This window comes from Esox lucius, chromosome 21, assembly GCF_011004845.1.
Source record: "Esox lucius isolate fEsoLuc1 chromosome 21, fEsoLuc1.pri, whole genome shotgun sequence".
NCBI classification, from domain to species: Eukaryota; Metazoa; Chordata; class Actinopteri; order Esociformes; family Esocidae; genus Esox; species Esox lucius.
In genome coordinates, this window is record NC_047589.1 from 12,596,162 (window position 1) to 12,619,660 (window position 23,499).

Below are 23,499 nucleotides of genomic sequence, written 5' to 3' on the forward strand. Positions count from 1 at the left end.
AATGAGTGGAGAACAGGAGGGCTTCTTAAAGAAAAACTAACAGGTCTGTGAGAGCCGGAATTCTTACTGGTGGGTTGGTGATCAAATACTTATGTCATGCAATAAAATGCAAATTAATTTTTAAAAAAATCATACAATGTGATTTTCTGGATTTTTGTTTTAGATTCCGTCTTTCACAGTTGAAGTGTACCTATGATAAAAATGACAGACCTCTACATGCTTTGTAAGAGGAAAAACCTGGAAAATCAGCAGTGTATCAAATACTTGTTCTCCCCACTGTATGTAGGTTTCATGGAAAACAAGGACATCTCTAAGTGGCCCAAACTTTTGAACAGTACTTTACCTACTGTACATATAGTAACATCAGGAAAAGACATTCTGTGGTCGACCAAAGCCAACTGCAAAACACACAAAACAACTTGTAAAGCAATCAGTATAGTATGCAGGCTTCGAAAAAATTATTCAAAACATGGCATACATTTTTCAGATCTTGCTTGACTCAATACACATTCTGACATAGGAGTGTGCGGTTTAGAGCGCAAAGCCCATTACTGTGCTCCTTCCGGCCAATTATGTGTGAAACAAATCTCACTGACCTAGACATCTCTCAAACATGATACAAACCACTTAAGGGTCCTCCAGGGTGAAATTCCCCTTTAAGACCTTACATGGACTAAACTACTCCAAGACTAAGGTTAATATCATATTCCCAAGTGTGACAAGTGTCATGCTTCAGAGCACACACTACTCCACAACTTTGACCCTTGCCCTAACCTGGAGAAGAAGGTGGGCCTGCTTTATTATTTAACGTTACTTATAATGTTCAAATGATCTTTTTCTCCCTTGTACATCTGCCTAACTAATAATATGTACTGCAGGTCATATTTGCACTGCCTACAGGCTTACCACAACCTCAGTTATAACTGGGAGCTGATCCTTCCAATCCCTGACTATCATTCATGTCAAAAACATAATACCAAACTCTACATTCTATTGCCCCCTGTTCCAATGTTTGTCAGATGGTGACAGCTCAAACTTGAATGAATGATAGGATCTCAATTGGTGAAGTCCACATGACCAAAACTTTATGAATCCAACATCCATGTCTTTGTCATTAATTTATAGTTATGAGCGGTATCTTTAAAAGTCACCTGTAAGGCAAGGAACTCCAGGAAATATTCAAGGGTTATCACTAACCAGTAATATAATTGGACACTGGTTCAGTAGAGTAATTTACATCTTATGTCTGCGAATGTGAACTCGTCAGAAGCATTGCACTACGTTGGGAATAGAGTATAAAATAATAATCAGTTAGCATTGATAAGGTGAGATAAAACTTGCGTTAGGATGACCGTTGCGAGTCGGATTGCTGCCACTTTCCTTAAAGTATTCATTGAGACTGTAGATGTTCAGAGGCAGCCCAAGCATTTCAAAGTTACTCCATCTTATCATTTATCAGCTCACGGTACAGGTATGTGTATTGGCATGTAATGACTTCTTCTCTTTTCCATCTGCCTTTTCTCTGTCTCTCCTCTCTCTCCATCGCTCTTTTCCCTTTCTCGCTCTTTCTGTTTCAAACACCCCAGTGATATATTATCTCTCTTCATTTCCCTCAATTGAATTAAAATGCTATATCACTTTCAAAAGGCAGGGGATTGTCAAGAGATATATTGATATGCATCCAAGACAAAGCACAGAATGAAAAGATATGACGGAGTGCTGCCAGTCTGGACAGGCTGCCTGCTTGTGAACGCTTAATCTCACTGCCGGCCGGTAGGCCAAGTCTTCGCACGGCGATGGAGAGAAGATGGAGAAACATCCCTCCTCTGAGAGGTTGATTTACAAGTTATGGCCTTTTTCTCCTTCATTCCACTGTCATTGAAAGGAGATTAGATTGGGTCGATTGCTTTGGAAATCCAGCATCACAGAGTCAATCCATCAGAGGAGCTGGTCTGTTTAGTACAACCTAGCTTAGAAAAATGTGCCTCCTCTCTACAGAGCTGCCTGTCACTGTGCATTCATAGAGTAGGGTCTCACTGTGGCAAGTGTCTAGTGGGCGTTCCCTGATACGGGCCATGCCATTAATATCAATTATGTTGCTTTTTTTAAATATATAATTTTATGGTTCTACCTTTGTGGTTAGATGAAATAGGCTTAAAGCACCCTCTTGTGGTCACCTGTGGAAAAAAGTTGTTAACAATTGTAGCTTTTTATACAACCTTAACCCTTTTCCTCATGTTAACCTGTTTCTCCTAACCTGCCACATCGGTTCTCCTAACAGTAATAAAAAAAAATCTGAAGAAGGGGTATTCCTTGATAATCATGATATGCCCTACACCAGGAAACACCCATCTACCACTGGCCGCGGTCAGATCATAGTCCACTCACATGGAAAGGTTCTTTGCATTCTAGAAGTTCAGTCCCGCTGCAGCCTTTTAACCTCACCCATCTTCAATTCCACTCCTGCTTTCATCAACTGCTGCTGATTACTGTATGGCACTTGATATCCTCCCTTATCCCTTTTTTTTCCTTCTCTTCCTCTTTATTTATTGCAAACTTGGGAATGGCAGCCAATCAGAAACAGAGTCCCTTCTGCTTCAGCCTCACTGACATCCACAGCGAGAAGTGATGCAGCAAGAGAGAGAGAAATAGAGAGAGGGAGAGCGAGGTTGGAAAGAAAGATGGTCGGGGAGAAAAGGAAAAGCAAGAGGCAGGGGGAGGAGAAAGAGAGGGAGGGTGTGGGAAGGAGAGAAGCATAGAGGGAGGCAGAGGAAGAAGGCAGTAGGCTCATACAGACTCTAACATACTAACCAGCCCTCGCAGCACTGTTTTCAGTCTTGGAATGTAAGTGCAGCCGAGAGGGGAACGAAATAAGCGCCACTGCTAAATACTGTTATGTGAGGAGTGGGGACACAGTACAATGACACCCAAAAACACAGATGGACTCTACTTCTAAGCTGTAATACCAAAGGTAAGGTCTCTATTGGTGTGTTTTGTATAATTTCTGAAAATAGATTTTGTTCCAGGCTCTAGACTTTGAAGATAAGCAGATGTGTTTTGGGTACCACATCATCGTGCCACTACCAGAGTAATGTAGCACTCTGGAAAGAAAGTCTTAGAATCTGATATTCTATAACTGTATTCAAAATAATGATAGCTGGTTTGTGGATGAATTAAAAGAATATGACATCTGTCTACTCAAAGTCATTATTAGTCTCAGTCAATAACTTTTCGGGAATATCGGAGCATTTAAAGGATTTCTGTTTAAGGAATTTGAAGGGTATATTAGAATAATGTCTCATATTTATGCAATGTTGGGGGTAACACATTATACAGCTAACATGTAGGTATTGCTTGCAAACAGGTTGATCATCCAATCAATGCAATGTGTTATGTTTCTGCACTATACTTTGGACACCGGCATGTTTAAAATAACTTGTAATTAAGGTTTGATATTTGAGACTTTAATGTTAAATGTTTAACATCACTGTACAACCACTGCCGTTTTCAGAACCTCCAGAATATTCAGATCAGTAGCTTATTGCATTCTGCAACTTTTTTTTTTTATGAAAAGGGTTAGAAAAACAGCCCATATTTTTTAGATGGATGTGCAGATTTACAAATGAAAAGGGCAATAGCTAGATTGAGAGTTGCCCTGAACAAAACCAGACTGGCTTAGATCTTGGTCACGAGGTGGATCTCCAGATAAATGCTAACAGGCAGCCTACTTCTAGACTCTCTCAATCTGAAGATTTATATTTATGAACAACTTCACGCAATTTTAATAAGTCAGACTTATTTGTCACCTGCCAGAGGGATGTGTGTGTATGTATGAACAGGTTTTACTAAAATGACAAAAAATGCCAAATATCCCTGTGCCCATCTTTAAGAGTATGGAAGCAGGGTTAAGCTAAGGATTAAGGTTGTGTTTTTTGGAGTTAGGATTCATAAACGTTAGATTTTTATGGGGAATCAATTTTGAAACCCCCATTAATTTAGCTACTTTAGGGTAGGGAGAGATGGTAAAACTGTACCTGTATTTAATTGTGAGCGGATTTAAAAATGTTAATTAACTGGACAGTATCTTAGCTCAAAATCTTACAAATGTACTGTTGCTTTATGCCGTATGTAGCCTACATATATCATTTCTCTATACATCTCTCCATCCACCAACATGTCTCACTTCCTCCATCCCTCTGTCCATCCACTCTCTCCCTATCTCTCCCTGCTGTGTGCTCTGGGGCTTAGCAGAGACAGCTTTATAGTCACACAGGTGATTTATAAGGGTTCAGTTTGTACTGGGTCGTTTGTGTAACGCCATAATTGGTTAACGCAAATTAACCACTAACATGTTGCCTAAATTATTGTCAAATATGTAATGCCCTCTCAATGTAGGAATGAATAATAGCAAAACCTTCTATCCCTGCCCTCCCACACATATACTGCATGGCTCCCACACAGAAATTCAACCAGAGATTTCCAAAGCCTCCAATTACAACAAACCAATTTCTAAATGAAGTTGTTGGACAACATGCTAATTCTGTGTAGTCAAACTTATCTTAAATACTTAATACAAGATATGATCAGTGATCGACAGGACATTAAACTGTGAGAAAAAGTGTAATCTCTCCCACAGTTTGTGTTCTGCTTGCACAGAAACTACAGCACTAGACAGCAATGATTTATTCAATTGGTAGGATTTTGTCTGTTCATGGCCTCACATATGTTAGAAGTCTATTCTTTTTTTGAACGAGTTTTCAAGTTACAAAGTGAAGACAGCATTTCAAAATTGTGGCAGATTTTCTGAGCATTTCTAAAGGGCTGTCAAGCCTTTCCAGAGCCTGCAGTCGGTTCCTGAAGCTAGCGATGTTGTAAAGGTCCAGGGCTCCACCAAGTGGACACTTTTACAGGTCTGCTGGTTTTTCACCACTGCATCACTGCCCTGCTGTACTAGCACTTAGGCTTTGTGGTGGTCTAACAATTCTGCTGTATGTCAGTGTGCAGTCAGTGGTCAAAAGCCATTCAATCAATCACAAAACAGCCATTTTAGTACTTGACCCCAAACCACTAGAACTGCCTCAACCTCAATTGAACAGTTTGGCAAAAGTGTTTGGATTAGTTGAAATTGTTCTAGTAGTAAAATCCTACTAGAACAGCTTAACATTATTTGTGATTAATCAGAGTGACTTTAAATTATGGCAGGTTTGTTTTTCAATTGAATTGTTCACATTATAGGTCACATTAAAAGTGGAAAAAGTTCTGATATGAACTTTCTCATTCTTTTACATCACAATAACCTGGCTTTTTAACAGGGGTGTGTAGACTTTTTATATCCACCGTACTTCAAAAAGTAATTAAATAAAATCTTTCAGTAGCTTTGTGCAAGTAGACTCTACTAGCTACAATATAGAAGTGGCCTAGGGCGGTCCAGCTATGGTCAGAGGAATCAATGAAAAGACAGTTTTCGTTTACAAACTGGGAAACAGTCATAATGGACCATACCCTTGAGGAGCCAGTATCAGCAGTGGATGCTTGTATCAATTTCTGTGAGAGCGTGTAAGTCCCCACAAATTAATCTAAATCACTAGACTTGGATTATTTCAATGCTTAAACAGACCTTCCAGATGAAACATACAGCCTTTTCAGATAGCAGCCAAGTGAAAGTAAGACCCTGCATAGGACAGTAACACAACAAAAGTGGAAACCATATTCAATACAGGGAATCTCAAGCCGGCTTAGTTGCATCTTGCAACCCTCACTGGGCAAGCCAAGAAGACCAAGGGGAAAACATAAAGAGTGAGCACATGTTTTGTATCTTTATGATAATCACAACATCTCAGACTTTCTCCACACTGATACATCAGAAAGGCTAAGGGAGAAACTGGAGTTTTTACTCTATGGTCTTCGGTTGGAGGTGAGGCTGAAATTGGTCTTCACAAGAGTAAAATAAATAAAAAAATACCTGAACCAGACAAATTAAGATACTGAAAGAAAGCTCAAATGAGTTTCCAGACATCTTCCACAATGTAATTTATGTGATTCTCTCAGAACACATTGTTCCCTCACTCTAGAAGACATCTGAGAGGTGAGTGGTCCAAAGAACAATCTACCAGTGCTAAAATAAATTGTTCTGTGACACTAACATCACTCCCTTGTGCCTGAAGTGCTTGAAACTTACAGTTCTCATGTAGATGGCCCTTGACCTGATGTAGTTTACATACCGTAAGAACTGATTAGTGGAAGATGCAGTCTTGTTTTACAGTTTCTTGACACAAATAGACATGGCCCTTTTCCTTGACTGCTTTTAACTCCTTACACCATCACGCCGTTTCCTGTGACAAACTCACCTAACTACAGATGATCATTATCTAGTGTGTGCTGGACCGAGGTTGTATAGCAACTTTATCAACACAACATTTCTTCCTCTGTGTAAATATTTTGTTCTTCCCCAGTACTATTCTTCATATATACCAATTACCTCAGAAGGACAGATGGTGACTGTTGACAGGGTCAAACACTACCTCCTACCTATGTTCTTCTGTGGTTAGTTACACGTTATTTCGAACTAGGCCACTAGCCAGTCGACCTCTCCGCGGTCCATAGACACCAAAACGTGTGGTCCATAAACGGTATCCTTGAACAGTCATGGGTTGTTAAGGTGTTGGAAGATGTAGAAGTCAGCCATGTTCATAGAATCATTCATAGGAAATTGGGCTCTATAGCCAATCTGCAGTGGCTTGAGGGAGGAATTTAGTGATGGTTTTGAGATCGGACAGAAATACACAGGTAATATAATTCATGATGACTGAGGTGCATGCTACATGTCTGTAGTTGTTCAGGCAGGTGACCTATTATTGGATTAAACAAAGATGAAGAATTTGAAACATTGCTCTTGTGGCATGTTGAATATTTCTGAATAAAAAATGGAGAGCTGTTTAACACCGTTTTTACCATATCCAAAGATTCCCCCATCCGTGTCGGCAATATTCCTGCTGTTCTGTTCAGTTTGTTCCTCTCCTGCTTCGTGGTGACAAGGGGGAGGAGGCAGGAGGCAAAGGGGTAGATAATAACATTAAGATGGGAAAATGGAGGGGGGGTGCGGTGAAGTGACCCGGTGATTTTGTCAAATCTGTAGTAAAATAGGTTATGTTTGCTTGTCAAGGCATGTTCTACAATTATAATGGGAGGCCTAGTTGTTTAGTTTGTAGTCTAATGCCTTTTCAAACAAAAGAGTAGTCATTACTGTAGAATTGTTTTACAGCCTGTGTTTTGCTGACAAAATCCTTGAATTAAGTTTTTTTTGGCCTCCCTATATAGGGATCTATAACTGTTCTTAGGCTCTTCCCCTGTAGCAGACCTGACAGACCTAAGGGAATCCTTCCTGAAACAGTATGTTTGAATGTAACTGGATGACTCATATCCCATTCACACCAAGCCTGAATGCCAGCAATTTGACCATACAGGGAATTATACGCCGACATCTCTTTCTATATGAAAGGTACCCACCCAGAATGAGTGGGGCAACCGAGGTGATGCATTTGCTTTTGGCAACAGACCTTGTGATTATTACTGTAAAGTGGCTCTGGCTTAGTATAAATAGAATAGTAATCCTGTGGCTTTATTTTAAACACGCTTTGACTTTAATTTCTTACTTCATAGTTATTAAGCCAATATGTTAGTAGCCAGCAGAAACATTCATAATCTAAGCTAACAAAGCTCTAAACGTGACATTCAAGGTTTGTGCCCGGGTAAAAATATCATGCTTGCATAGCTGGCTATCCATTTAAGTGAATAGATAATGCCATAATAATACATGCAATTTGCAAGCTAATGAATGTTAGCCAACAAAATGAGGCTCTCTGCACTGACACATTTCCGGGGCAACACTGCACATACTATGAAGTTAATATTTTTTCTTGTGTGTGGCTATAAGAAACTCCTACCAATTTATAGCAATTCAAAAACTTGAACTGCAATAAAAAATGTATTAAGCAATTAAATATAAGGGACAGTCTGATGTTTTTAAGGCGGTTTTCGTAGCTTAAATCTTTTAGTTGCTGGAGTGTCTGGAAAAATAATATTACATACGTAAAAAATCTAGAGATGTGTATTGCATTGAGTTAGCAGACCTACTCACAAAGTTTGGTTGGATTTAAGGAAGATTTTTTTTTTTACATTTGATTCTGAATGTATACAAAATACATACAGTTGTACAGAAAATATTATTCATAAAAAAACAATTGTATTTTGTCTTTTTTCCCCAGTATTGTATAACTCAGCAAGAGGAGTTTATAGCATCTGGCCAAGAAATCCAGTCAGTACACTCTACTGAGCTCAGGTTTGAAGAAATTCTAAAAAGACGCACCGGCCTAATACTTAATAGGCATGGTGCATCAAAGATTAATATCCAGAAGGCTATTAAAACTCAAGGACAGTCTTGAATGATAATTAGAAAATGCAATCACAGGAATCAGCCAAGATTAATTGCCAGGCAATGTTTCCCGATTTCCGGGATGCTGCGCCCGTCACACTGCCTGTCATAAATGGCAAATCCTGCGCACGTAGTGAAGTGATAACAGCACATCATCATCAGCTTATAGCTTACTCGCACCCTACGACTTCCCCAATCTTCTTGGCAATATTCTGTTTCTTCTATGTGGTGGAAGGAAAAGAGACAACCACAGTCCGATTTTCTCTTTGGGTCATAAATATTTTTGAGCTTATGCTTTGTAAAAATTATGACTTTTTCCTGATGTAGTCTGGCCTTTTAGCAAGGGTGAACATCTGGGAAACGGCAAGATTGTGTTCTCGCTGACTCAAAATGTCATAATTTAATGGTCAGGTTCTGCTTGATACTTTTAAAGCTTGACCTTGGATGACAGCTCTCCATTCTCCACTGTTATCTCTGATGCTGTCATAACCTTTCAGCATTTGGATACAAGCCATAACCTGACTGTACGACAGTCGGTTTGCTTCAGTGCATGCATTAGCACAATCTCTTTATCACATGAATTGCGTTCTGCTGTGCTCTTTAAGAGCGATGAAATTAATAAAATTACATTTTTGTATCTCATTAACTGAATAAATGTTTTGCATTTGTGGGCAAGTGGCAGTGTTTCTGTTTCATGATTGAAACCATAATATATTGTTCACAGATTTAAAGACTGTCCTTTGTTTGTTCAAATCAAATGCTTACAGTGGATATAAAAATTCTACACACCCCTGTTAAAATGCCAGGTTTTTGTGATGAGACAAAAATAAAGACAAAGATAAATCATGTCAAAACCTTTTGCACTTTTAATGTGACCTATAATGTGAACAATTCAATTGAAAAACAAACTGAAATATTCGAGGGGGAAAAATGAAAAATAAAAACCTTGTTGCATACGTGTGCACACTCTTATAACTGGGGGTGTGGCTTATTTCAGAATTAACCAATCACATTCAAACTCATAAATAGAAATCATTACACACCTGCCATCATTTAAAGTGACTCTGATTAATCACAAATAAAGTTCAGTTGTACTAGTATGATTTTCCTGACATTTTCTTAGTTGCATTTCAGAGCAAAAGCCATGGTCCGCAGACAGCATTGTTGAAAGATATCATTCAGGAGAAGGGTACAAAATAATTTCCAAAACATCAGATATACCATGAAACAGAGGTGAAGACAGTCATCATTCAGTGGCGAAAATATGGCGCAAAAGACACATTACCAAGAACTGAACGTCCCTCCAAAATTTATGAAAATTGGTCAGGGAGGCTTTCAAGAGGCTTACAGGAACATTAAAGGAACTGCAGGAATGTCTGGCAAGTACTGGCAGTGTGCTACATGTGACAACATTCTCCTGTATTCTTCATATGAATGGGCTATGGGGTAGGGTGGCAATACGGAACCCTTTTCTTACAAAGAAAAACATCCAAGCCCGGCTGAAGTTTGCAAAAACAAACATCAAGTCCCCCAAAAGCATGTGGGAAAGTGTTATGGTCTGATGAAACCAAGGTTGAACTTTTTGGCCATAATTCCAAAAGGTGTGTTTGGTGCAAAAATAACACTGCACATCACCCAAAGAACACCATACCCAGAGTGAAGCATGGTGGTGGCAGCATCATGCTTTGGGGCTGTTTTTCTTCAACTGGAACCAGGGCCTTAGTCAGGGTGGAGGGAATTATGAACAGTTCCGAATATCAGGCAATTTTGGCACAACATCTTCAGGCATCCGTTAGAAAGATGAAGATGATGTTCACCTTTCAGCAAGACAATGACCAGAAGCACACATCCAAATCCACAAAAGCACGGCTACACCAGAAGATGATTCACGTTTTGGAATGGCCCAGCCAGAGCCCAGACTTTAATCCAATTGAACATATGTGGGGTGATCTGAATAGGGCTGTGCACAGGAGATGTCCTCGCAACCTGACAGATTTGGAGCGCTTTTGCAAAGAAGAGTTTATTAAAATATTGCCACGACAAGATGTGCCATGCTAATAGACTCCTACCCAAAAAGACTGAGTGCTGTAATAAAATCTAAAGGTGCTTCAACAAAGTATTAGTTTAAGAGTGTGCACACTTATGCAACCCAGCTATTATGAGTTTTGTTTTTTTTCTCAAAGATTTCAGTTTGTTTTTCAATTGAATAGTTCACGTTATAGGTCACAATAATGGTGGGAAAAATTATGACATGATTTATCTTTGTCTCATTTTTACATCACAAGAACCTAGCATTTTAAAAGGGGTGTGTAGACCTTTTTATATCCACTGTATGTTGACATTGAGTACATTTTTTCAGATTACCGAGCATTAATTATCAAAGCAGAGAAATTATTAAAAGCATATCCTATGCTTGTTTATAGCAACTTGTGAGATTAATAGTTCATTATTGTCAGAATGCTGTTAACACCATGGCCTTTTAACTAACCTTACACTAAATGGGCTCTTTTAGAAAAGGAGGACAAGATTAATAAGGAGTAACTAATAAATATTGTATGCATTCCCAAATGACCTATCATGGCTGGCCATGATCTAGGTATTCTATAGCACTAGGAAAGGAGCCAATAATACAAAATGGAAACCATGGTTTCGGTGCCAGCTAACCCAAAATTCTCATCTAACAGGGAAGAATGTGCTTCGTATAGCAAATAATGGTCCTACATTTATTTTTGTTAGTGGTCAGTCAATTCCAATATATGTATCCTTTCTTGGATAAAGATATGGATCAAAAGTGGACAGAATCTGACACTAGCCTAAGCAGAAGAGAAGTAGGCAAGTGGAAGTTAACCCAGTATTCTTCTAGCCAGATATATTTTTGAAAGGATAAATTTGTTCTTTAATGAAAATTGTTAGCGGTTGTGAAGCAGCTTATACAGCTAGCTTGCTAACATAGCAGTTGAAATGACGAATAAGCAAGTAACACATTTTAGAAATAACTACAGCTATTGTTACATTCTAAAGGGAAATCTCTGTCTATTTTACCATTGGAACTAATCATATAGATAAAATGGTGAACTGTGTGACATTTACAATTAGATCGACACTCTACTTCAGAGAGACTTAAATTAATGAATTATTTTATGAATTGTCGGTTAGACAACTACAGTTTATAAACATATGAGGCACAATTTTCCCAAACAACGAAGTTCAGCTCAAAACGCCACATATTAGTTTAACCATTTATTGGAGAACTTATGAACAACAATGTACATGCAATGTTTTTGCATTAGGTTCTGCTCCTCTGGCCTAACTCACTGGCATCACATGATCGTGTATACGGTAATACCAACAATAACATCAACATAATATTATTAATAGCAATCCCTGTAGGCAATGAGCAAGGAACCTAATACTGAATCCCCCACAAAGGAAACACAGAACCAAACAGATGGAGGCAGGGGTGGTGGGTGGATAGCATAGCAAACTGAGCGGGTAAACTGACAATTAAATACACAGGTGTAATGTCTGATATTGTGATAGGAGTGATCTGATGTCACATTATGCATAACTGGTCAATTACCACTCGGTTTTCGGGCTGAATTGGCTCTGTTAATTAATCAGAAAAGTCCTAGGAGGAAAGGCAAGTGCAAATATTTTAATTAATATCTGTTTTGCAGGCAGATTACATATTTACATTTATCTTTGGAGAGCTATGGTTTCAGAAATATTTGTAAGATGGGCAGGGATTCTTCTGTTCTAATATCAGACTCTTGATCCATCATTTGGGTGCATGGACAGAGAAAAGCTTTGACTGGGGTGAATGAGAGCCGACCCTACATAGTGATGGGCTGGCTCAGAGAACAGAGGTGGCTGAATGGAGTGCTTGGGTTGGGCTGTAGATTTTGAGCGATGGAGTAGTTTCCCTTTCTGCTCTGAAGGCAAGGACCATGGTCTTGGAATTTGCAGGCCTCGCACTAGAGTAAAAAGTGGCTCTATCATTTCAACATTGAGCTCCTGGGTTGGCATCCAAACAGAAATGTAAGCCAGGGGAACCAGATAACCAATTTACCACCTTGGTATGATTTGTAAGAGGCAAGTGAGTTGGTATATAGAGAGAATAGAAAGCCTGGAAGTGACCCCTGAGGGACACCAGCAATTAGAGAATGTTATGCAAACATTGGTAATCGCAGGACAGTCATCTGTAGAGCGGGGGGGGGGGGGGGGGCAAAGTGCATAGTAGTTCTGTATGTATGGGAGTAGTGGAGTCAAAAGGCTGAGTGAATGAGAAGATATCATCTGTTTTTTTTCCCAAACGAATGTGTAGGATTAAGAGAGGAGCCGGTTAGAGGTAGAAGCTTGACATTTAGAGCGATAGGAAGTTGATATAGCAGTGGATGCAGAAAAGACAGGATGAAAGGATCCTAGCTCCTCTAGGTTAGTTTAGTTTTCCGCAGATTGCTCGGCTCCCTGCTGCCCTGTTTTGTGAGCTCTCCGTGAGTTATTTAGCAAAGTTGCAGGACAGGATGCATATTCCGACTTGCAAATCAAGTAATTAATTTAAACAGTAGCAATATACAATTAACACTCTAAATTTAAACAATTTTGAAGCAAACGTTTTCTTGATATTGGACACATTTGGGGTTATCTCTCTGATTCATCTATGTTTTTCTTTTGTTCTTTACAGGGTTCAGTTGGGTATCAAAGGCATAGAATAACATGCCTGATTTGGTGATGTTGCATTCCAGTGTGTATCCTTCCAGAAGTTCATTACCGTAAGTCATTAGTCATACAGAACAATTTTCCTGTGGATTTGGATACCATGATAACCAATCACTACCTGGGTCTATTGATGCTCTCCATCCTGTGGACAATCACTGCCATGCCAGTGGCACCTGAAAATACTGGTAATCTGTTCGGAACATTGCCGGAGAAAGATGATGGGAGGATACTCCAGCGTTCCAAACGAGGATGGATGTGGAATCAATTCTTTCTTCTCGAGGAGTATACAGGGAATGACAACCAGTATGTCGGCAAGGTAAGGGCTTTTCTGTGTCATTTAATTATATTTGTATTTTTACAATTTTTTTTTGTGTTACTGTACTCATTTAATAAATTTCTGTAACTCACTGTCTGTTTGACTTATGGAGATTGATTCTGCTTAATTTGGCAAAAATACTGTAGTGTAAACATCTGTACAGATTGTTTACACTTTCTTTCTTTTTTCATACCATTGTTTTTTTCTGGTTAGGCCGTAGCATACAGATGTATAAAGGGCACACCTGTCATTTCAGCCCTTTCTGGTTTTGTCATCACATAAGTAATCAAAGACAAAGATATGAGTTATACCCTCTAGGTAACTTTATGGAAAGCAGCTATTATGATGATTTTCCTCAAACGATTGTTTGTTCCCACGCATTACTTTACAAAGTGACTACAAATAAAGTACTAGTGGCAATTCATGGCAAGCGGACCTATGTAATGTACCTACTCTACTGCAGAAGAAGCACTTCTGATGACAGGCGGAAGCCGTGGTTTAAGCTGTAGCTCTTATGAAGACAGCACCTGGACACAGCATTGTCTCATCATCAGAAGTGGTGCATCTAAATTAGCAAGGAATCAAGTCAAGAAAAAAAAAAACTCATAGTGTTGTTTAGGCTCTTCTCTATATTCTACCATGAATTTCCAGGCTAAAAAGCCATGAGCCTCAAAAACACAACATAAAGTGACAGAATGCATTTAACCACATGCTTTCCTATTTAATCATTCAGGACCCCAGTTACAGCAGCTACTTTTACTATTAACGAACCATGTTGAAAGTGAGCAACGATGGAAAAAGCAGCCACATGCAGGGACACAGCATCTAAAAACATTGGACAAAGCTGCTCATTCTCGTGAAAAGATAATCAGTATTCTGCAATCATACCAATACAAAACACAACCATTCAAAACAGCAGCAGAGAAACACACCAGCTATTACTATTACTATTCCCAGCACATGATTCATTTCACCTCACAAAATAACCAGTGACCTAAGATTGAAAAGGAACAATAATGAATTTAATTGATGTATTTTACTAGTGCCAAGAGATCAGTTCTGATTGTTGTGTGTAATTGTTTTTATTTCTTGCCTGGTCGGAAACAGAGGGTGTTTGGAAAAGATATAGCCATGGAGAACTGCAAGTGTTGCAGTGAATTAATGCCTTGCCTATGATGTTTCAGGAAGATGTTTGCAACATTAGCCAGGCAACATTAGTTAGTAATGATCTGTGTGCCTAATTCAAGTTAGCAAATACTCTTCATCTCTTAAAAAGGCATTGGCAGTGCTATCCAACGATGACCCACTTATTGTCTCCTGGCAGAGGCCCAGAGAACCATGTTAAGATACATAGCATTATGAACTGTCAAATAACCAGAGATTTTCGAGCAGAATCTGTCTGTCTGCCCCAAAACTGGGTCGCCATTGCAACAGGACCTAAAGCATTCCTCCACAACTACACCAAAAGTTCTCACTCACAAGTTTTTATAATGCCATTACAATTTGCCTGCCTCAGGCCCCATTTTGAACGTAGGGTGAGCTGAACAGGAAAGTCCACAAGAGATCACAAAGATCTGGAGAGATTTTACATGGTTACAGATCCCATTTATGTGTAATCCCACCTCATCAGTAATTGCTGCAAGGGTAGGGAGTGCAAAGTACTTGATGGGATGCTACTACTATAGTTTTACCTCAATTAAAGAGTAGATTTCTCTAATTGATTTGATGTCACAAAACGTTCATGAGTTTCTTTGACTATAAATAGAAACAAGAGTGTCACCTGAGAGCTACCTTAGTAGACCTTGTCATGTTGCATTGTACTTATCAATCAAATGTATTTAACAAAGTCCTATTTACATCAGCTGTAAACTGGCCCCGAGCTAGCTTAGCCTTTATTCACATAAAATGTTCTTAACCCTAGGCTAAGGATTCACACTTGTATTCCTAAGCCCTGAGCTAACAGATAATATGACATGGCACTATTTTACATTCTCTACTTGACAAGCTGCCAATATGTTATGTTCTCTCTGGCATGTGAGTGATGTTATACGAACATTAGTAACATAACATAGTTATAGAAACATATGGTGACATAACTTTCTGACATCAGTTGACCAAGATGTCCTACCTGTCTGGATTTGATTTTTTTTTTACTACACAGAGAAAGAGAAAAATGGCAACATGAAAATATCATCATGAGGTGGATAATGTGACTAGTCTGACCCTGTATTTCCACATATTTGCTATATTTATTTCAAAAGCTAGCTGCAGTAGCTACTTTGTTCAGATAAAGCCGGTATACTTAAATGACAAAGTTTGCTGGGTGAAAGGATCAAAACAGAGCTACCGTGTAGCTGTTGGTAATGATGTGTGTCACACATGTATGTAAATTAAGTGAAATGGCAGCTTTGGTGATCTGACAATAAACAGTATATGCGTTTGTTCTTGACCCTGTTTCACACAGGTTATTTTGTCACAGCGTTTCTGAGGCTTTCCCTGAAAGGTTGGTGCTAATACTACTCCCAAGCAGGGCCAGCTAGCTCTGGGTTGAGGTTGGTGCTAGCCGACTTCAAAATATGCAAGTGTGGTGGCTTAGGTGTAGTGTGAACATGGCTAAAATAGATCAGCTTGTTAGGCCAATAACAATATGTGAAGCGAAGAGTCTCCATATCCCATGAAGAAAACAAATAATGGTTTCCATTCATACCACAATTAAAAATATACAGTGGGCTTACTGATTGAGTGGGTTATAAAACAATAGACTTATTCTCAAACTAGTGATTTAACATGACGCAGAGGAGAAATAGATATTTTTTGGAAGGTATAGCAATAAACTGACCCACTCCCTCCCAGTCCCTCTGTCATGATGACACAGCTCTTTAACGGACAGGCTTGGGTTAGTCAGAAAGAAGCCAGATGAAAAAGCATGAATGTGGAAATATTTCTTAGAGCTCTAACCCCCACTTTAGATCAGAGGAGTGATTTTTAAAGCTGTCAGTTTTAGTCCTAACACAGAGAAAGCTAGTCGCAGTGCCAGAGACAACACAAAAAGGAAAGGAAAGGGAAAGAGTCGACAGACAATTGTCTCTGAGGAAAATGGCATTCATCACATGACTCATCCTCAGGAGTAAACAAGTGTCAAGGTAAAGGGTGGAGTAGGAGGATATGACTACCAGATAATATTGTCCTGACACATTGGAGACCCAGGAACAACAAGAATACACAGATAGGGAGGGGAGGGAAAGAAGTGGGTTAATGGAGAGAAAAATAATGAATCAATCAAGTCAGACCAATGAGATGTAACTTCAGAGGGTTATACGTGATGAGGCAACAAAACAGGCCCAGTTATAAAGATGCTATCCATTGATTGCATTCTGGCATTCTTCCTGACTCTTTGATGGTCTTTGGCTGGCACACTGGCAAGTGTCCTGGCATCACAGCAATCACAGCACTGGCTATTGACTCACCGTGTCCAGTATAATTCACAATTAAACATGGGGCCACAATAAATAAGGATGAAGGAGTTGTTGATGCCGACACACTAGTTTTACTGAGATGCCAGTGGTGAACATTACCTATAATTCCATCAGCTGCTCTCTGGAGTTGTCGGTGAGGAGAAAGGGTGAAAAGCCTGGGCGGATGGACAGACACTTAAAAGCCCGGCGCAGAGTCATCACGGGCATTGATTGTCTCTCTCATGAATAGAATTTAATGGCCTTTGTAGAGCACTGTGCAGGGACTTAGTTATTTCACATCCAATCAAGTCTCCCCTCCAACGCCATCACTCAAAACACATACACACACTATCTTAATTTAGTGTTGTCTCTGATTCTCAGTGTAAAATCTTAACACTTAAGAAAGAAAATCATTGTTATTATCAATTATATTTGATAACTTGTGTTTTCAAATTTCTGGGTACTTTTGTGAAATTACCAAGATGACATTGATGAGTTTTACTAAAACCTTGGGCCAGTTTCTACTTTACATGTTATATATTCTCTTAATAGATAAGAAAGGCTTTCGGTTGGACACCTGCAAGCTTAATATCGGCCCTCGTTGATGAAAATTATTTTTATATAATAATTAACAGCTGTTGTTTTCAACATTACATGGAAATGTACCTTCACTTTGCATGTGCTTTCAAACGCTGTGATGAGGGCTCACTGAAATGCATTTGTGTTTCTTTATTTTATAGTAATTGGGCCAGAATTAAAGTGCAATCTAAGTGATCTGTCAGTTTTGCTAGGAATGTTCTCTTTATCTCTTTCTTTTGAGCATCTATGTGAATCAGATATGATCGCCAGAAGTGCTAAAAATGCATTTACAGCAACATATTTTTATTACAGCTGCAAATATGTTTACTGTCATAACCATGGTTCAATGAAGTTAGTGGCACATTCAGCTGACAGAAGAAAAAGCAACACATTTTTTAACATTATTGCCGTAAGCTACAAATTAATTTGATGACAGCATCATGCCTCTCTGCATTCACAACTGTGACTGAGCTATGCCTGATATGTTACCTGTCTTTCTTAATGAGGGTAAACATACTAATAGCCCACTGCACACATTTATAATTTTAAGTGGTATGCAATTGGTTGATAATGAAATCACCAAAGTGTGCAGACATTTCAAACAATATTCCCAGCTAATGGATAAACATTCAAAGCACAACTTCACTCTTAAACAAGACTGCAGAGAGGACTAGAACTCAAGGATATGGCCGTTCAAACCATGCCGCCTCAGATTATGATTGTCTGGAGCCATTCGAAAGAATGGGAGTACTAACACTTGAGCAACCAGCTGAAAAAACCTTCTTCTACCACTACGCAACTTGTGTTGGTTATGTTTTGTGTGTGGGCAAACAAAAAAACTGTTTGAGTGCGGGCAAAAACAAATCACACATTTCTAGCAACAAATTCTAGATTTAATTTCTCAGTGTCTTGAGTAAAACATTTTAACTGGTTTGCAAGTCAAGAAAGCAAATGGAGCAGCCTGCGGTGTGAGGTGTGCATATTCATCCATACCCGAGATTGAGCATCGGACTGCTAGCTTAAGAAAACAGCCAGTAGCGATTGCCTATGAAAATTGCGTTTGTCTTTCTCTCACTGACACTGAAACCCTCTACTCAAACAAAAGATGAGTCATGCAGTAGACACTACTTTGGACACAATGAAATGTAAAAAGGTCCCATAACAATATTTCTATGTATCAGTATAACACCTCACTGCACTCTTCAAACAATAAGCAGTATATACAATAAGCATGTATACAAGTATTCACATATTTATTATAGACATTGGTTTGACGGTATGTACAATCAGTGGTCAGTTAATCGGGTACATCACCCCAATTGTGGTAATCGATGGGTGTACCAAATAAATTGAATGTTCTCCAGATTAAACATTCCCATTACTGTTCTTGCATACTGCAGTTTAAACTTGGTATCCAGAGCAAATTAACTGTTGCTGCCATGTCTACTTATTGTCTATTTTGATAGATTAATCTACTCTTTTGTTTTATTTGCTTACAAATGAAAGAAATTAGTCTAGTAGAAATTTAGAAAATAATAATTTAGTGTAAGAAGTTTAGAATTGAGCTGCCTGTGGAAATGCAATTTAAACAGTTTTTGATAAAACAATATGCATCTCCTGGACCATAAAGTAGAAGCTACATTTCTTCACTAGCAAGTCAGTTGCCTTTGTTATCTCAGACATGTCATTTTCTGCTGGGTGAGCCAATATTGAAGTGATAGAGAAAAACATTTGAACACCACACATTTTCAGCATTGGCAATCAGCTGAAACTTATCCATAAGGGAGGTAACGCCACCTGAAATCACATGAACCGTTTATTGTGGTATGTTTATAACAAGGAAATGTAGCTGGTTTGTTTCTAGAGCAGGGAATTGTTTTGAAAGGTATCATCATAGCATATGAATGGATACATACAGCAACAGTGTGGCAGCTAAATATTATGAACTTGCCTATCATCATCACATATCGCAAACTAACATTTTTAGTTTGTGATAAAAATTGTAGGAGCTTTTATACTCCTAAAAAAGGAGGGAGAGATAGTGGCCATAATTATTCTGAATCCATGTGGGGCTATTTTACTATCTCACTTGTACTGCACTAAACAATGCTGACTACAAACCTGACAATATTTGCCAATGATTTTGCTGCATTATTGACAATCCCTCTGTGTTTGTGTGAAAGGATTTAAGTTATGAAAACAGTCCTCTCTTCTGTATAAAGAGGAACACCAAGCCTTACTTGCAAATAACATAAATAAAGAGTTACATTTGTTCTCCTTGGACCATCTGCAATACATACCTTTGCAATTATTGGGATTGTACTTTATCACCAAACTCTAAGAAAATATTTATTTCTAAAGGAAATCATAAAGAAACATGTGCATCATACTCTCCGCAACCCAGAAACCTACCCAGAGTTGTTTTGGCATATCAGACCAAATAGAGTTACAAGTCTTCCACGTCTGAGCTGGGTGACATTCTGCATACCACAACGAAAGCCAGAGTAATTCACAATTGTCGAGCGGGCAAAAATAAAACTACATTTTAAATCTCTGAAAAAGTTTGTCAGAAGGCATCTGGGAGACTGAGACCCAGTGGAAAGAAGATATGGTCTGATTACACCAAAATACGTTTTTTTATTGGCCTCAACGTTAAATGCGACAAACAAGGCACGCCTAACACAACACATCATCCTGAGGTGGTGGCAGCATCATGCCGTCAGAATCCTTCTGTGCATCAGGGCCTGGAAAGTTTGTGAAGACAGAGGAGAAATGGATGCAGCAAAGTGCAGAGAAATCCTGGAAGAATACTTGATGAGACTTTGGACTTACAGAGGAGATTCATCTCCCACTACATCGGCCCTCGTTCATGAGCCCTTCTCAGAAAATATCTCAGATTTGAGCGTGGGAAGAGACAGACCATCATCTCCAAGTTTGATTTATGAGACTGTCGCACCTCTTAGAAATGAGTGTAGATGTCATCGCAGATTGATTAATAGGATAAAGCCGAGGATGCGAGAATGTGCAGCACCTGTCCCAATTTACATAAGACACAGCAGTCATTTACGTGGGTCTAGTGATCCTCAACCTACAAATCAACATCATTCAGGATTCATTATTGCCTAAATCCGCTTTAGCCATTCGTCATTCTCCACGAAAAATCACTGCGGTCAAGGAATAATATTTCGTACAAAGCATGTGTGGAGTGTGTGATTGAGTATGGGCAAAGTATAATGTGTATATATATATATATATATATATATATATATATATATATATATTTATATAGAGTGGGGAGAACAAGTATTTGATACACTGCCGATTTTGCCGGTTTTCCTACTTACATAGCATGTAGAAGTCTGTAATTTTTATCATAAGTACTCTTCAACTGTGAGTGACAGAATCTAAAACAAAAATCCACATTGTATGATTTTTAAGTAATTAATTAGCATTTTATTGCATGACATAAGTATTTGATACATCAGAAAAGCAGAACTTAATATTTGGTACAGAAACCTTTGTTTGCAATTAAATAGATCATACATTTCCTGTAGTTCTTGACCAGGTTTGCACACCCTGGAGCAGGGATTTTTGCCCACTCCTCCATAAAGACCTTCTCTAGATCCTTCAGGTTTCGGGGCTGTCTCTGGGCAATACGGACTTTCAGCTCCCTCCAAAGATTTTCTATTGGGTTCAGGTCTGGAGACAGGCTAGGCCACTCCAGGACCTTGAGATGGTTCTTACGGAGTCACTCCTTAGTTGCCCTGGCTGTGTGTTTTGGGTCATTGATCTTGCGATACATGGCCCCATCCATCCTCCCCCTCAATACGGTGCAGTCGTCCTGTCCCCTTTGCAGAAAAGCATCCCCAAAGAATGATGTTTCCACCTCCATGCTTCACGGTTGGGATGGTGTTCTTGGGGTTGTACTCATCCTTCTTCTTTCTCCAAACACGGCGAGTGGAGTTTAGACCAAAAAACTAAATTTCTCTCTCATCAGACCACATGACCTTCTCCCTTTCCTCCTCTGGATCATCCAGATGGTCATTGGCAAACTTCAGATGGGGCTGGACAAGTGCTGGCTTGAGCAGGGGGACTTTGCGTGCACTGCAGGATTTTAATCCATGACGGCGTAGTGTGTTACTAATGATATTCTTTGAAACTGTGGTCGCAGCTCTCTTCAGGTCATTGACCAGGTCCTGCGTGTAGTTCTGGGCTGATCCCTCACCGTCCTCATGATCATTGATTTACATTGCCTTCTGCCTATTGCCTATTGTCCTGTAGCCCATCCCAGCCTTGTGCAGGTCTCCAGTTTTATCCCTGATGTCCTTACACAGCTCTCTGGTCTTGGCCATTGTGGAGAGGTTGGTGTCTGTTTGATTGAGTGTGTGGACAGGTGTCTTTTATACAGGTTACGAGTTCAAACAGGTGCAGTTAATACAGGTAATGAGTGGAGAATAGGAGGACTTCTTAAAGAAAAACAGGTCTGCGAGAGTAGGAATTCTTACTGGTTGGTAGGTGATCAAATACTTATGTCATGCAATAAAATGCAAATTAATTAATTAAAAATACAATTTGATTTTCTGGATTTTTGTTTTAGTGTACCTATGATAAAAAGTACAGACCTCTACATGCTTTGTAAGTAGGAAAACCTGGAAAATCAGCAGTTTATCAAATACTTGTTCTATATATGTGTGTGTGTATGTGTGCATAATATCAATACAAGAGGGAAATGCTAAAAGTGACATATCCATTCACATTGATAATCTCTTTCAGTAGCTGCGCAATATTCTGATAGTTAAAGACTGAGGTGCTGGTACCATATGCCATACCTACCATGCAGTAAAATACACAGAATAAGCTGTGGCTCCTATGACACCATCCAATGTATAGATCTTGGATGACAGGGTGCTTGGCCCAGGTGATGTACTAAGCAATTTGCACCATACTCTAAAACGCCTTATGATCGAGGGCAGTAGAGTTGCTATAGCAAGCGTTGATGCAGCCCGTTGAGATGCTCTGACACTCCCTTTACCACCGACCGAGTGGACACTTAGTTTGTTGGTAATATGGAATACAAGGAACTCGAAGCTCTGTACCGTCATGAGGCCTGTTGATGTGACTTCAGAAACGGAGGAACCAATGTTTAGCTGAGCTTAACGCTACAAGTAATGTGGATTTTATAAGAGAGGAGTTTAAAATCCACAGACTGGAAATGGAGACACACGGAGTGCGTTCAGAACAAGAGCCAAGTCCTTAGCAAAAAATCTGCATCGCCAGGCGGTACTCCATTCCCCATATGACACACTGAAATAGCAGCAAAGTAAACCTTAATCGCCAACAATTACCGGTCCTACTCAAGGAGCTCTTTTAGAAAAATCTGAAGAGCATGGTGCTCCCCTGGAAATCATATTTGCTTCCATTTTGCAATAAGGGAGAGTGAATCATTTATAATGAATGATACCAGGAGAAATGTGTTTTGCTCTGAAATTAAAATGGACAGCCCTGACTTCAGCCAAATTCAATTTTCTTTGTTCCTTCCTAAACACACAGAAAAAAAAGTGACTCTGCATTATACCCAAAATGATAACTTGAACAATTGCTTAATGTGTAAATCAAGAAGTGATGGAACAAAAAACAAGAGAGAGGGGCGGGAACTGGGTACACTTGAATATGAAAATACAACAAAGCAACACAAGTATACTCTCTCATTTCTAGACCATAGAGCAGCTTTCAGAAGTTGCATACATACCTATTTTGTTCATAGTGTCTTGGGATAATCCTTTTGTAAATAGATTTTGAGTAACACACACATCAAATGTTGAAACGTAATGTTTTTGGAAAATACATGGCCATTTTGAATTTGATGCCAGTAACAAGTTTCAAAAGTTGGGATAAGGGCATGTTTACCACTGTGTTGCATCAACTCTTTATAATACTCTGTAAGCATTTGGGAACTGAGGAGACCAATTGCAATAGTTTTGAAAGTGAAATATTTTCCC

At 39.1% G+C, this 23,499-nt stretch overlaps 1 protein-coding gene across 2 annotated transcripts in view; it reads left to right on the forward strand.

Annotated features, from left to right (window-relative positions):
• The first annotated feature begins 2,728 nt into the window (after nucleotides 1-2,728).
• The window catches only part of LOC105029635 (cadherin-6), a 61,682-nt gene continuing 40,911 nt past the window's right edge, over nucleotides 2,729-23,499 (forward strand). Inside the window, exons 1-2 of one of the 2 annotated variants that reach the window (XM_013139553.3) lie at nucleotides 2,729-2,971; nucleotides 13,116-13,466. In XM_013139553.3, coding sequence (XP_012995007.1) covers nucleotides 13,251-13,466 — 216 coding nt within the window. In that variant the 5' untranslated portion in view covers nucleotides 2,729-2,971; nucleotides 13,116-13,250. The remainder of the gene's footprint in view (nucleotides 2,972-13,115; nucleotides 13,467-23,499) is intronic. The other variant, XM_010903110.4, reaches the window with a different exon arrangement.